Raw genomic sequence first — 15,887 nt, forward strand, 5'->3', positions numbered from 1 at the left:
ATTGGCTAGTACACTCCCATATATAGCAGCTCTCTCGAGGATACAGTCTGTGAATAAATGGTACTAGAACCCTCTTGAGGCCAAGCGCGGTGGCTCAAGCCTGTAATCCCAGCACTTTGGGAGGCCGAGATGGGTGGATCACGAGGTCAGGAGATCGAGACCATCCTGGCTAACACGGTGAAACCCCGTCTCTACTAAAAAATACAAAAAACTAGCCAGGCGAGGTGGCGGGCGCCTGTAGTCCCAGCTACTCGGGAGGCTGAGGCAGGAGAATGGCATAAACCCGGGAGGCGGAGCTTGCAGTGAGCTGAGATCCGGCCACTGCACTCCAGCCTGGGTGACAGAGCGAGACTCTGACTCAAAAAAAAAAAAAAAAAAAAAAAAAGAACCCTCTTGAGCCATGGAATTCAAATGCTAGTGCAATAGGAGACATGGTCACACAAGGGCAGGGTCCAGCCAGCGTACTTCAGTTAAAGAGATTCCTCCAATTCACAATCTGCCCAGAAATGCCCCCAAGACGGGGCTTCCCCCAAAGCCTCCCTGCTAACAGGTGCTTTGTTTTCTCTTCACACAAACAGGGTACTGACTACCACACTTCAGCACAAGCCAGGCTTGTTTGTTCTTTTCTTCCCTCTACCCTATCCCTAGAACCTTCCAGAGACACAGGAGGCTCATTACTTTCTACTTTCTCTCACTGCCACCCAGGTGAAGATCTATGGACTTGGAAGATGCATGGCCCAAAGCCCACGGCAGGCATGCCTTGCCACTGAAATCTCCTGTGGGGTGGTAAAGAAACCCTCACCCTCCCGCAGGGACCCCCAGGTCTACCAGCAGCCCAACCTCTAGTGGCATATTCACCTATCTAAGAGAGTTTTGTAGACAGAGTTTTGTAGGAGGTCAGCCGTCCACAGATGTTAGCGCCTGAGCTCTGCTGATACTTCTTTTATTTCTCTTCTAAAACAGAGTAGGGGTTAAATAGAGGATATAGGATTTGGCAGCTGCAGTCCCTTGGGACTTTTTTTTTTTTTTTTTTGAGATGGATTTTCGTGTTGTTGCCCAGGCTGGAGTGCAATGGTGCCGTCTAGGCTCACTGCAACCTCCGCCTCCCAGGTTCAGGCGAATTCTCCTGCCTCAGCCTCCCAAGTAGCTGGGATTACAGGCGCCTGCCACTACGCCTGGCTAATTTTTTTTGTACTTTTAGGAGAGATGGGGTTTCACCACGTTGGCCAGGCTGGTCTCGAACTCCTGACCTCAGGTGATCCACCCACTTCGGCCTCCCAAAGTGCTGGGATTACAGGCGTGAGCCACGGCACCTAGCCGGGACTGTTTTACTGGAGGAAAGGGAAAAGACACATAGTTGGGAAAGCGTTCTTTCAATATGCAGATGCTTCAGGGAGAACCAAACTATTTCACTGGTATTCCCCCGTACCACTGGAACTGGTGCTTGGAGCGGAAGGGAAGTGAGATCAGTCGATTAGTCACCAACACCATCATCAGCATTGCCAGAGAGGTCGAGAGCAGACATCATGGAATCAGACAGCTTGCTGGCGATTTTATCTGCAAATGGAGAAATATAGGCAGTATTTTGGTGGCTGGCTTGCCACCAGGAGGCCTGCTGACGCTGGCCTACATCTACCTTGGTCTGCACCAAGCTCCTGAACTGGCTCACTTACCCCCAAACACTACCACAAAACTGGTGAGTGCTGGAAGCCACTGCTCAGCTTCACAGGTAGACGATACATTTTTCTATCTGTGAAATGATCATCCCAACATAGCTTCTATCTCAGGGTTTCAGACTCACTGGGCTCCAAGTATTTTTGTCCAAATACCAAAGCAATAATTTTCCTTTACTGTGTTAAACTTAGCGCTCTACCATTACCCTCAAAACAAGGCTCTCACAGCAAAAGGCAACATGGCCGTAGGGGCTCTAAGCCTGAATGTTCACCACGTACACCTCCTATCCCCCAGACATACCCTGTTGTTTCTCAGGATGCCCCCCAGACTTCACCTCCTCCAGGAGGCCTTCTCTGATCACCCCTATCCAACCACCATTCCCAGGCTGGGTTAGGTTCCCTCACTGGGCTTGCTGGGTCTTCAGTGTGATTACTATGTGCTCATGCTGCCAAGGTCTGTTTTCTTGTCTCCTCCCCACTCCCTAATAAGACTAGGAGTTCCAGGGCAATTCATCTGAATTCCCAGGACTCATAGTGGAGCCAGGCCAAGAGTGAATGTCTGATTGTGTATGTTTGGTTACAGAACACAATCTAGTTCGAAGAATAGGGCTGATGTGGTCAATCAACCCGAAGTCGGTATTTTGGCTCTATCAACTACTAGTTGTCTTACCTTCAGTGCGTCACTTAATGTCTCTGGATTTCAGTTTTCTCACTTATCAAATAAGGGTAAGACTTTTGCAATGAGTTAGTGAAAATAAGTACAGCATGGAAACCCAAATGGGCCAGCTACACAATGTACCACCATTAAAACAAGGGGAAGAAGTTCTTTTGTGTATTAATGTAGACATATCCCTAAGATATACTGAGTGGAAAAATGATAGGGCAAAACCATGTGTCCAGTAGATTGGCATTTGTGTGGAAAAAGAGAACAAAAAATATATAGATATTTGCTTGTGTGTCTATCTCGGGAAAGACACAAGAAACTAACTGGCTGACGAGGGGGCAGTCTGGATGACTAAGGAGTGGGAGAGATTTTACTGTATATCCTCCTGTACCTGTAGGATTTTGAGTGTAGTGCCTATTGATAAAGTAAAAATTATATATAGCCTGCAAGCTACCTAACAAATAGAGAGTACCTGATAAATAAATGATGGTTATTTGAAACATAGACTAGGCAGGCCAGTGGTTCTCCCAATGTGATCCCCAGAGAAATAGCATCAGCTGGGAACCTGTTAGAAATACAAATTCTAAAAGGCCCCACATAAGACCTACTCAATTAGAAACTATGAGGGAGGGGCCCAGAAATCTGCATTTTAACAAACCCTCCAGGGAATCCTGATGCGAGCTGAAGTTTGAGAACCACTGTGGCTGGTAGTTGAGCCTCCTAGCTCATCCCTGCCCCCAACCCTAGACTGGGGCTGGACACAGAGAGATATTCATTCAGGAGCCCCAATCAAGATCCCAGGTGGGGCCACATGCGGTGGCTCACGTCTGTAATCCTAGCACTTTGGAAGGCCGAGGCAGGTGGATCACCTGAGGTCAGGAGTTCCAGACCAGCCTCGCCAACATGGCAAAACAGCATCTCTACTAAAAATACAAAAATGAGCCAGACATGGTGGCTGGTGCCTGTAATCCCAGCTACTCAGGAAGCTGAGGCAGGAGAATCGCTTGAACCCAGGGACAGAGGCTGCAGTAAGCCAGAAAAAAACAAAAACAGATCCCATGTGGGCCCTCTTTAGAGCACAGGGGTGGTCAGGGGCTCCCACCTGCACGTTTCTGCATCTTCTTCTTATTTTTCAGGGCAGATGCCAGAGCCTGGCCCTGTTGCAGCGGGTCCGTCTCCATGATCCTCTGCAGCACTGGGCGGCGGTCCACTGAGCAGACATCCACCATATTGTTGCTCTTAGGGCAGTGGTCCACATTGCGTTTAGCCCACCCCATCTGATGACGGTTCGGATTGGTGCAATACCCAGTGAGATCTCCAATCTAGGGAGAGACAGAAAACATAATGATGAGGTCTTGACCCCCAGAGAACCTCCAAAGACTTCTGCAGAAAAGGTAGGGACATAGGCTTGGATAAGAACAGGAGCCTGGAGCCATGTGCAACTAGGCTCCAATTCTGGCCCCACCACACTCCAGCAAGTGCTTAGTTAACTCTCAGCCTCAGTTTCCTCATCTGTCAAATAGGAGATGGATAAGGGGTAGTTTGCATGGCCTTTACAAGAATAAAACGAAAAGGTAGGCCAGGCGCAGTGGCTCATGCCTATAATCCCATCACTTTGGGAGGCCGAGACAGGCAGATCACGAAGTCAAGAGATCGAGACCATCCTGGCCAACATGATGAAACCCCGTCTCTACTAAAAATACAAAAATTAGCTGGGCGTGGTGGCACGCACCTGTAGTCCCAGCTACTTGGGAGGCTGAGGCAAGAGAATCGCTTGAACCTGGGTGGCGGAGGTTGCAGTGAGCCAAGATCGCACCACTGCACTCCAGCCTGGTAACAGACTCTGTCTCAAAAAAAAAAAAAAAAAAATTCTGGTGGGCACAGTGGTTCACTAGTATTAGGCCTGTAATCCTAGCACTTTGGGAGGCCAAGGCAGGAGGATCACTTGAGCCCAGGAGTTTGAGACCAGCCTAAGCATCAAAATGAGACCCTCGTCTCTACAAATAATTCTGTTAAACATTAGCTGGGAGGCTAGGTGCGGTGGCTCAAGCCTGTAATCCTAGCACTTTGGGAGGCTGAGGCAGGCAGATCACTTGAGGTCAGGAGTTCTAGACCAGCCTGGCCAACATGGTGAAATCCTTTCTCTACTGAAAATACAAAAATTAGCCAGGCATGGTGGGGAGTGCCTATAATCCCAGCTACTTGGGAGGCTAAGGCAGGAGAATCACTTGAACCCAGCAGGTGCAGGTTGCAGTGAGCCAAGACTGCACCACTGCACTCCAGCCTGGGCAACAGAGCAAGACCCTGTCTCAAAAATAAAAATAAAATTAGCTGGGCATGGTGGCTTGCATCTGTAATCCCAGGCACTTGGGAGGCTGAAGTGGGGGGATTGCTTGAGCCCAGGAGTTCAAGGCTGCAGTGAGCCAAGATCACACCACTGCACTCCAGCCTGAGTGCCACAGCAAGACCCTGTCTTAAAAAAAAAAAATTTTTTTTGAGACCTACTTTGTGTCCAGCTCTGTGTGGGGCACTGCTGGGGACAGAGAAATGAGTGACTCCGTTCCATCTTTCTTTTTTTTTTTTTTTTGAGACAGAGTTTCACTCTGTCGCCCAGGCTGGAGTGCGGTGGCATGATCTTGGCTCACTGTAGCCTATGCCTCCTGGGTTCAAGCAATCCTCCTGCCTCAGCCTCCCGAGTAGCTGGGATTATAGGTGCGCATCACCACACCTGGCTAATTTTATTTTTAGTAGAGATGGAGTTTCACCATGTTGGCCAGGCTGGCCTCGAACTCCTGACCTCAGGTGATCCACCCGCCTTGGCTTCCCAAAGTGCTGGGATTACAGGCATGAGCCACCACGCCCAGCCTCAGTTCCATCTTCAGGAAATAACCAGGCTAAAGAAGGTACAGCAATCTATACCACTAATCAGAGTATAGTAACTGCTCATTAGAAACATGAAGGATGAGTGACTGAGGTTAGGGATGATAGTGGTGTTCAACATACTACTGATGGGGAGGGGTCATTCCTGACTGAACACTAGAAAAACATAGAGCACACCTGAGTACCAAAAATGGTGTCTGTCTCTGGCCAGGCACAGTGGGTCACACCTGTAATCCAAACACTTTGGGAGGCCAAGGAGGGCGGATCACCTGGGGTCAGGAGTTCGAGACCAGCCTGGTCAACATAGCTGGGTCCTGGACCACATGCTGCTGACCGCCCTTGCCCAGAGAACTCCTCAGCTTTCAAGACATGACTTGATAGGGTTTGGCTGTGTCCCCACCCAAAAATCTAATCTTGAATTGTAAACCCCATAATTCCCATAATCCCTACTTGTCAAGGGAGAGACTAACTGGAGGTAATTGAATCATGAGGGTGGTTTCCCCCACGCTCTTATCGTGATAGTGGGTTCTCATGAGACCTGATGGTTTTATGTGTTTGGTAGTTCCTCCTGTGTTCATTCTCCTTCCTGCCACCTTGTAAAGAAGATGCCTTGCTTCCCCTTCACCTTCTGCCATGGTTGTAAGTTTCCTGAGGCCTCCCCAGCTGTGCTGAACTGAGTCAATTAAACCTCTTTCCTTTATAAAGGACCCAGTCTCGGGCAGTTCTTTACAGTATGAAAATGGACTAATACTTGAGCAAGACTTCCTTGACCCACAGGTAGTACAGGTTAGGGTCCTTGGATCCATGCTGTCCCAACCTCGACCCCTATCCACACCCTATGAGTCTCCATCACAGTGCGGATGTCTGTGTCTGAAACCCACTAAAATATGAACTCCTCAAGGGCAGAGATGGGGGATGGACTGGCAGAAGACGAGGCAGAAAAAACCTCTAGGAGTCATCACATCATGCCCTGAAGATCTTGAACAGCAGGTCACAGGCATATGGACTTGATCGTGTAGGTGTTGGGGAGCCATGAAATGAGTTTAAGCAGGGGAGGTGACATGGTCAGACTGGGCCATTAGAAATCATGGGACACGACCAGGTGCAGTGGCTCACGCCTGTAATCCCAGCACTTTGGGAGTCCAAGGCAGGTGGATCACCTGAGGTCAGGAGTTCAAGACCAGCCTGGCCAACATAGTGAAACCCCATCTCTACAAAAAAAAAAAAAAAAAATTAGCCAGACATGGTGGCGGGCACCTGTAGTCCCAGCTGCTTGGGAGGCTGAGGCAGAAGAATTGCTTGAACCCAGGAGGTGGAGGTTGCAGTGAGCTAAGATCACGCCACTGCACTTCAGCCTAGGCGGCAGAGCGAGTCTCCGTCTCAAAAAAAAAAAAAAGAAAGAAAGAAAAGAAAGAAAAGAAAAGAAAAGAAAAAAAAAGAAAGAAAAAGAAACCAACCAACCAACCAACCAACCTTGGGACATATGTCCAAGTAAATGAGGGCTGGAAGTTTAGTTTAGGGTTACAGGAATGGTACAGATGAAAAGGATGAAAAGCTTGTCAAAAGATTTAGGAGGGAGAAGACATAGGTCTTGGTGACTGACAGAGTATAAGATCCCAGGCCAGGCGTGGTGGCTCATGCCTGCAATCCTAGCACTTTGGAAGGCCAAGGCAGGCAGATCACCCGAGGTCAGAGGTTCGAGACCAGCCTGGCCAACATAGCAAAACCCTGTCTCTACTAAAAATACAAAAATTAGCCGGGCATCGTGGCGCGTGCCTGTAATCCCAGCTAATTGGGAGGCTCAGGCAGGAGAATCACGTGAACCTGGGAGGAGGAGGTTGCAATGAGCCGAGATCACGGCACTGCACTGCAGTCTGGGTGACAGAGTGAGACTCTGTCTCAAAAGAGAAAAAAAAAAAAAAAAAAAAAAAATCCTGGTACTAGTTAGGGAGAAGAAAGAGTCATTTGCAAGTTGGACAACTGGGTGGCTAGATAGTGATACCTATTCTATGGGCTAGAACCAGGGCTGGGAAAGCTGCCTTAGAGAGCATGCCTGCTTCCTGGACCTGTCATTGCTTGGTAAAGGATGCACTAGGCCAGGCATCCAGAAGCCCACAGGCAGCAAGTGAACCACCCACATCTCACCACACGAAAGGCAGGTAAAAGGGACTGACCACTTCCCAGAGCCCTGGGGAGAGAAGAGGGTTGCCATGAACAAAGATGACAGGTACCTTATACACGGTGGTTTTATTTTCAATGGCATCTGCTATTTTCGTCATTGGAGAATGGAGCAACTTGATCTCCATTTCAAGTGGATCCGTGTCACCCAACAGCTCATCAGATTCTCCAGCGGCCAAGCCTTTAACACAACCAACACCACTGTCAGGGCCCTGGCTACCCTCTGTAGCCAGCCCCCCTGGTCAGGCCTCAGTGAAAAGGATACACAGATGCTTCCCAGGGAAGTCAGGTGCAGGAACTTTTCACTCCTGCTGAGAGGCCACATGACTAAGAATTAAACGTATGGGTTTTGCAGTAGGACATTCACTTGCTGGGAGCTGGACTCAGAGCTTCAGCTTTCTCATTTGGAAAATGGGAATTCCACAAGCCCTCTTCACACTGGGCTGCTGTGAAACATGGCAGATGCCTGTAATGCTCTGGCCCAAGATGCTGCTCTGTAAATGGCAGGCACTGGGATTCCCTCCCCAGGACCAGACTTTCTCCTCCTCTCTCTGGTCCCTTGCCTGGAGCTGGCCTCTACTGCAACCCTCAGATGTGCCCACTGCCCTGTGCCCCACTACCCTTATGCCTGCTTGTATAATTTTGTCCCTATTCCCTACACTTGGCCTTCTAATCCCTACTCACCCTTCAAGATCCAGCACTAGGGCCACCTCCTCCAGAAAACGCTCACCACTAACCTGTTCCTCACTGTCTTCTCAATTTCTCAGACCTCGATCTTTTGCCAAAATGCATTCTCAGTGATGGAGCACCTCTTGCCCTCACATCCAGCCAGGGTCAAGCATCATCATAAGAACATAAGCTCAAACCCTTCTCAACTGCCCTACTTAACAGAGGAGGAAACTAAGGCCAGGTGCAGTGGCTCATGCCTGTAATCCCAGCACTTTGGGAGGCCAAGGCAGGTGGATTGCTTGAAGCCAGGAGTTCGAGACCAGCCTGGCCAACATGGCAAAACCCCATCTCTACTAAAAATAAAAAAATTAGCCAGGCATGGTGGTGCACACCTCTAGTCCCAGCTACTCAGGCGGCTGAGGCACAAGAATCACTTGGCCCCAGGAGGCAGAGATTGCAGTAAGCCCAGATCATACCACTGCACTCCAGCCTGGGCAACAAAGCAAGACTCTGCCTCAAAAAAAAAAAAAAAAAAAAAAAAAAAGAAGAAGAAGAAACAAATTCAGACAGGGGGATGACCTGCCCAAAGCCACATGGGAAAACTAGAAAGCAGGCAAGTCCTCTTAACCTCGTGTGTAATACAAGGACACTAAAAGACCCAGAGAAGGAAAACTACTGGACCTCAAGAGAAAAAAATAGAGTAACTAGAAGCCAGGCTAGCCAAGGCTTCCTCAACTACCCCATAATGTCTACAGACAAGCCCAGAGGGCACTGGATACCTTCCTTAGGCAGTGTAGAGAATGAAGCAGGGAGCCACAAGCCAGGGCTGCAGAGAGTAGTATCTGAGGAGAGCAAACATTCTCAGGAGTTTCTGAGAGTCACATCTCTGCTCCCCAGCAAATAAGCATCTTAATAAAAACTAACATTTACTGAGCATCTATTTACTAAATGCCAGGCACTGTTGTTCTAAATGTCTTTTACATATTAAATAAATCCTCATAACTACCTTATCGGGTGGACTTATTGTCTCCATTTTACAGATAACATCATTGAGACAAAGAAGTGAAGTAATTTGTTTAGCATCACACAGTAAAAAGGAAACAAAGCTCGGATTTGAATCCAGGCAGTCTATACTTTTGGACACCCAGCTCCTCTGAGCTGGAAGAGTCTTCAACAGGGCAGGAGAACCGGGTCAAAGGCACCTCTGCTGATATCCTTTGGCAAATATCAGCTTTCTGTGACTTGGGTACCTTATTCACCAATGGGAGTAAGAAGGAAAATCTAGAAATGGACCTGAAATGGTTGTGAAAAAGCCTAAGGCAACATTAGAGAGTTTTTGAGAGAACATCTCAGTCCATTCCAGGTCCCAAGAGACAGGAATGGAGCCTCACATTTCCAGAGCACCTCAATGGGCACCAGGTACCTTCTTTCGTATTTACCAAAAGCTCGCAACAACCCTCCCCCCACCCCCCACCCTCCCTGCCAGGGCCAGATTAGAATTCCCCACCTTGCAGGAAAAGAAATTACGCCTCGAGCTGCTTAAGCAACTTGCCCAAAGCCCAAGTAGGGCCAAGGAAGCGGGAGGTGAAAGATGGGATTTGCTGTCAGGTCTGCGTGGCCCCACTAGTGCAAGACCAAGTGGACCCACCCCGCCCACACTTACATTCCATGGTGTCTTCATTGGCCTGCTCAGTATCCTCGATATCAAAGACCTCGGTCATTTCCTTAACAATCTCAGCACTGAGATGGGTGGGCAGAGTGTGAGTGGGTGGTGGTGGTATATAGAAGCTAATCTTCCCGCTGCATTGGGAAATAGGGGAGATTAGTGGTGCTGTCACTGAGAGAACCAATGACAATCCAAGAGACGATGAGTTTGTAGGCCAGAAACAGCAAGGGAACAAGAAAACCCAGACAGTGGCTTCTGAACAAGAAGGAGTTGAGTTGCTGGATAATCACTGGGCATAAAGTCTTGAGCAGGACATGACCTGGCACCTTGGCCATCCTTTGCCCCAAGACCCAGGAAGTCAAGCTGCCCCAACGGCAATGAGCACAGATGAGCGTTTGTGGAGCCAGGCTCCCAGTGGGCCTCACCCTTACCCCTAACCTCCTCCTCACCTCACCCAGTCAGCTAGGACAGCTTTGGCCGCCTGTTCCTGACTGTATAAGCCTCCCTTCTTCTTCTTCCCCAAACGGTGGGCCACTGCCGTAAGAAAGTGCTCAGTGGTCTGGAACCCAGAGACGCCATAATAGTTGGAAATCTGGTGACGGGAGGAAGGAGAGAAGTCATGAGGAAGAATGAAGGGCCCTTGGAGTAGGGCAGGGCATCGGCCAGGGCTCTGCTGCAGACCTCCTCCAGGTTGCAGCGCTGCAGGATGGTCTCCACTGGGGTCACAGGGTCTGCCAGCTTCTGCACGTGGACGCAGTTACGCAGGATGGTGCCCACCTCTGAGTTGGGCCCTGGGACAATGCCTGGAGCATCCAGCAGCCGGATGAACTTGTCCAGGTAGACCTCCTGCATGAATCTGGGGGCAGGGAAGAAGAAAGACCGGATGTGGCTGGCATCGTAGAGGCCCCAATCACGAAGGTGGGTCTGGGATGTGGGGGTTTAAAGGAGTGAGGGGAAGGTGTTATTAAAGATGAAGGTGGAGAGATGTAGAGCTGGAGGAGGGGTGACTTGGGCTCTACAGACTTGAGGCTAATTCTAATCTAGCATCTGCCACTGGGGACTGAGCTGCAGGACCCTTGGGCAGGCTTGACTCTCCAAGCCTCAGGTGCTTCATCCAGTCAACAGAGCTCCCATTAGTAGCCCAATCTTGCATGGTTATTCAGAAGCTTCAAGGCGCTAACCCGAACCACCCATCTGGGGACCTGCCTACACCTAGGATGTGTCAGGAAAATGAGGGCTATGAGACTCCCATGCCTGGGGAAAGCATCAGGGGATGGTCCACGATAAGGAAAGGGACAGGGGCTGAAGGCATGGGAGTTGGGGGGAAATGGTAGGGTCAAGGAATTGTGGAGTAGGGGAGCAGGCAGGTGCTTACTTGGTAATTCCAGGAACAGCTCCCACACTGCATGCGCGGCTGCGCTTCAGGCTATTGATTAGGCTGCTCTTCCCAACGTTGGGAAGACCTACAAAGTAGCAGCAGATGGCTCAGGGCAGAAGAGGCCCTCAGGAACACTCAGGCCAGCCTGTGTGAGGGAGGCCCAGCCAGGGGCAGTAACCAGGTCATGGGGAAACCAAAAAATTGAGCCTGGCCTCCTCCCTTCCCACCCCGGGCCCTGACAAAGCCCCTACAGGGCCTTTCTACCTCTCCCCTCCATTTGTGAGCATGCTAGATAGGTATGTCCCTCTCTCTAGATGTGACACCAACCTCCCACCCACAATCAGCCAGGCAGAGGTCCTCAACGCAAGGCCTCAGTGGCACAATCCAACAGAAGGTGGACATCAAGAAATGTCTAAGAAACAGAGAACAACCTGTCTGGGTGTATCATTCCATGGATGGGGATGGAGGTCATCTCCAGATGCCAGTCTCTCTGTGCAGCTGTCTACCTGAGGTGTGTATTTTGCTGTTTGGGCATCTGTCAGCCATTCTCAGCCTGTGGATGTCTTTGTGTTTCCCCTCACTGGGCCTCATTCTCACCGTTCTCTTTCTGTATGTGCTCAATTTACATGTGTGTACTATTGTCTCAAGCATATACTTGTTTCAACCCGAGAAAGCTGATTGCCTAAAGGAAAAAAAAGTATATGTCTAAGTATACCTCTCGTGCATGAAGCCTCTGCACACCTCTCTCCCCCCTCCCTCTCTCTAGGTCATTCTCATTCTAAATATCGCTATGCATGAAAGTCTCTGCATCTCTCTCTCTCTCTCTGTCATTCCCATTCTCAGTATCACCACTTTTTCCTTTTCCTGTCTCTCCCACTCAGTCTCTTTCTCTATCTTATCTTTGTTTCTCTCTGTGCCTCTGTATCGAAGTACCTCTCTCTCTGCCAATTTGTCTGTCTCTCATTCTGGCCATTGTTCTTTTCTGATTCTCTCCACCCCACCAATTCTGCCTCTATTTATAATTCCCTCCATGCCAACTCCTGTCAGCCTCTGTCCACGCTCCTTGTCTCTGTGGGCTGGTCACTTCGTGGGTGCCTCTCTGTATGTGTCTCACGGTGTCTCTTCTACTCTCTCCCTGTCTGCGCCTCCTTAACCTCCTCTCTGTATGTCTCTATTTCTCTCTGTACAGGTACACATACCTGCCTTATCGTGACATGTCTGTGTATTTGTGTCCCTCTGTGACTCTGGGTACGTGATTATGTTCAAGGGTCAAAGTGTATGTGGGCACATGTGTGTCTTTTCTTTGAGACAGAGTCTCGTTCTGTTGCCCAGGCTGGATCTCAACAGTGGCATGATCTCAACTCACTGTAACCTCCACCTCCCAGATTCAAGCTATTCTCCTGCCTCGGCCTCCTGAGTACCTGAGATTACAGATGCCCGCCACCACACCCAGCTAATTTTTGTGTTTTTAGTAGACGTGGGGTTTTGCCATGTTGGCCATGCTGGTCTCAAACTCCTGACCTCAAGTGATCTGTGCACCTCAGCCTCCCAAAGTGCTGGGGCTACAGGCATGAATGAGCTGCCACATCCGGCCCTCCTTGTGGTTCTATGTGCAATGAGGGAGCAGCACTGGGGTGGGTGTGGGGGCAAAGGGCTTGGTCTGCATGCATTTTGACTCTGGCTCTGTCTCTCTAGATGTGCCTCCTCTGGATCTCTGGGTCTGTAGCGTGGGTCTGTGTATGTGTTTGTGGATCTGTATGTGTAAGAGCTATGTGTATGTGTTCCTCTGTATCTACAGCCTTGTCCAGTCTGCTTCCATGTATCTCTCTCTCTGAATCTGTCTCTATCCCTGTAGTGTGTTTGTCTCTCTCATTCTTTCTTTAGGAATACATCTGCCTCTCTACATACATGGGTTATCTCTGCCCTTCCTATGTCTCCCTCAGCAGATCTCTGTATGCATGTCTGTCTCTATGTCCCTTTTGGTGTTTCTGATTGTATCTCCCTCTTTGCATGCCTCCATCATGTAAATTTGTCTCCTCTTTCCATTCCCCACCAACCCTGCCATCTGGCTTCCCAGTGCGTTCTCTGTGTCTTCTTCTGTATCTATCCCGGTATGCATACCTATACCCTCTCAGCGGCTAGCTCTCTCTCCAATGTCTTTCTCACGTGGCTTCACATTCTCTCTCTGGTCATCTATCTCTGCCTCTCTCAATTTCCCTACTCCATTCCCATCATTCCTCCCTCAGGAACCTGTGTTCCAGAAAGGCCTAGGTTTGATCCTCAGCTCTGCCTTGTCTTGCACAAGGCTGGGCAACAAAAGTCCCTTTGTCCTTCTCTGGGCCTCACTCAGAATTCTCATCTGTAAAAGGCAGATGGTCACCCCACCCTCCCACAGCTCTGACAGGATGAGACGGTGCCAACTCCAAGCCTGGCACCCTGCATTTGCTCCATGGATCTAATACTCAATACACAGTGATGCCCACCCATCCAAATTACAAGTCATGAAACCCTTCCTGAACCACTCCTCTCTTCCCCTAAAAGACAACGAAGCTCCCAGGATCCTTTCCCCCAGTAAAGTGTCCGCCCAAGAAAGAAGCCTGGGCCCCATGACCACCCAGCAGGTCTTACCCACAACACCCACACGAATGTGGGTGCGCACTTCACCAAGGCGGCAATAGTTCCCCAGAACCCTCATGAGGTTTTCAGCTCCAAAGCAGGCTTTGCTTTTCAGCAGTGACTCAGAGGCCTGATCTACTGGTATGCTGCAACGATTCTGGAAAATAAAATGAATATTAAAGAGACATCAGGTGGTAGATGAGGTCTGAGCCCAGATTTAACTTTCAGGGCCTCCCTATGATCACTGAGCTCCTCAGCCTGAAACAGAAGGCTTCTCACACAGATCTTGAACACGTGTCACTTCCCCATTCCCCTCCACTGTCTTTGTGTCTCCAGTCTTCTCTGCCCCTGCCTCTGCCTGGACACATGTCACCTGCCTCCCTTGGCAGTGGCCGGATGACATCCTGGCTCTAGATAGGGCAGGTTTGAGCTCCAGGTCTACTTCTCACAGGCCTATGTCCAGCAAAGCCTGCTTCCCTTCTCCAGGCCCTGTGTGCACAACAGGGATGCCCACCCTCCCTGCCTACGCAGGGATGAGCGGCAGCCTGGCCCACAGCCTACCCTCCCTCAATTCCTCACACATGACAAGGCCATCCCAACCTTTACTCCTGATGCCACCTATTTACTCCTGATGCCACCTCCTCTGCCCAGAATTTCCTCCCTCCTCTTCCCTTACTTTTTTTCTTTGAGACAGAGTCTTACTCTGTCACCCAGGCAGGAGTGTGGTGGCACAATCTTGGCTCACTGCAACGTCCACCTCCTGGGTTCAAACGATTCTCATGCCTCAACCTCCCGAGTAGCTGGGACTACAGGCATGCACCACCACACCCGGCTAATTTTTGTATTTTTAGTAGAGACAGGGTTTCGCCATGTTGGTCAGGCTGGTCTCAAACTCCTGGCATCAAGCAGTCTGCCCACCTTGGCCTCCCAAAGTGCTGGGATTACAGGCGTGAGGCACCGCGCCCAGCCACAGAATTGTTTCCAATATCACAAAATTGGAATTAGCCTATACATCCACCAATAAGAAAGAGGTTAAAAAGCTATATCCTAAAAGTGGAATACAAATGAAATACAGCTGTTAGAAAAAGTGGCTTCTGGCCAGGTGTTATGGCTCATGCCTGTAATCCACCACTTTGGGAGGCCAAGGCAGACGGATCACTTGAGGTCACAAGTTTAAGACCAGCCTGGCCAACATGGCAAAACCACGTCTCTAAAAATACAAAAATTAGCTGGGCATGGTGGCATGCGCCTGTAATCCCAGCTACTTGGGAGGCTGAGGCAGGAAAATCGCTTGAACCCAGGAGGCAGAGGTTTGCAGTGACCCAAGACTGCACCAGTGCACACCAGCCTGGGCGATAGAGTGAGACGTCACCTCAAAAAAGAAAAAAGAAAAAAAAAAAAGAAAGAAAAGAAAAGGCAGCTTCTATTTTTGCCATCAAAAAGGCCAAGAAGCTGGGCATGGTGGCTCACACCTGTAATCCCAGCACTTTGGGAAGCTGAAGCAGGTGGATCACTTGAGGTCAGGAGTTCAAGATCAGCCTGACCAACATGGTGAAACCCTGTCTCTACTAAAAATACAAAATTAGCCAAGCGTGGTGGCGCATGCCTGTCATCCCAGCTACTCGGGAGGCTGAGGGAAGAGAATCGCTTGAACCTGGGAGGCAGAAGTTGCAGTGAGCCGAGATCGTGCCATCCCACTCCGGCCTGGGCAACAAGAGTGAAACTCCATCTCAAAAAAAATTAAAGTGAAAATTTTAAGAAGGCCAAGAAAATGTAAATAAGGTATCATGTTTCTGAAAAGTTTAACAGTTTAATGCTATCAAATGTTGCCAAGGGTGCAGGAAAAGAGGCCCTCTCACGCATTCATCTACCCCACTGGTGGGAGTATAAATTGGTACAGCCATCATGGAGGGCGATTCATCAGTGTATAGGTAAAAGTAAAATGCAGAAAGGCTATGACCCAGCCACTCCCTTTCTCTACCTCACCTACAAACACACACCTGCCCATGTGCCAAGGAGACACATGCAAGGGTATTTGCAGAAGCCCAGGTTATAACGATAAAAAACTGGAAACTAATTGTATTCAGCATCAAAAAGGCACATGTCTATAGAAAGATGTCCAAGAGAAAAAAAACTAAGCCACAGAATGATATACATAATACT

The 15,887-nt window shown here is 49.4% G+C and overlaps 1 protein-coding gene across 1 annotated transcript in view; it reads right to left on the bottom strand.

Moving 5' to 3' along the window:
• Positions 1 to 558: 558 nt before the first annotated feature.
• GNL3L (G protein nucleolar 3 like) overlaps positions 559 to 15,887 on the bottom strand; it is a 72,809-nt gene continuing 57,480 nt past the window's right edge. The window contains exons 10-17 of the mRNA XM_025372261.1: positions 13,737 to 13,881; positions 11,106 to 11,193; positions 10,412 to 10,586; positions 10,180 to 10,322; positions 9,728 to 9,864; positions 7,449 to 7,576; positions 3,440 to 3,659; positions 559 to 1,557 (exon numbers count right to left, since the gene is read on the bottom strand). Coding sequence (XP_025228046.1) covers positions 1,475 to 1,557; positions 3,440 to 3,659; positions 7,449 to 7,576; positions 9,728 to 9,864; positions 10,180 to 10,322; positions 10,412 to 10,586; positions 11,106 to 11,193; positions 13,737 to 13,881 — 1,119 coding nt within the window. The 3' untranslated portion in view covers positions 559 to 1,474. The remainder of the gene's footprint in view (positions 1,558 to 3,439; positions 3,660 to 7,448; positions 7,577 to 9,727; positions 9,865 to 10,179; positions 10,323 to 10,411; positions 10,587 to 11,105; positions 11,194 to 13,736; positions 13,882 to 15,887) is intronic.

Source organism: Theropithecus gelada, chromosome X (genome assembly GCF_003255815.1).
Source record: "Theropithecus gelada isolate Dixy chromosome X, Tgel_1.0, whole genome shotgun sequence".
Lineage (NCBI taxonomy): Eukaryota > Metazoa > Chordata > Mammalia > Primates > Cercopithecidae > Theropithecus > Theropithecus gelada.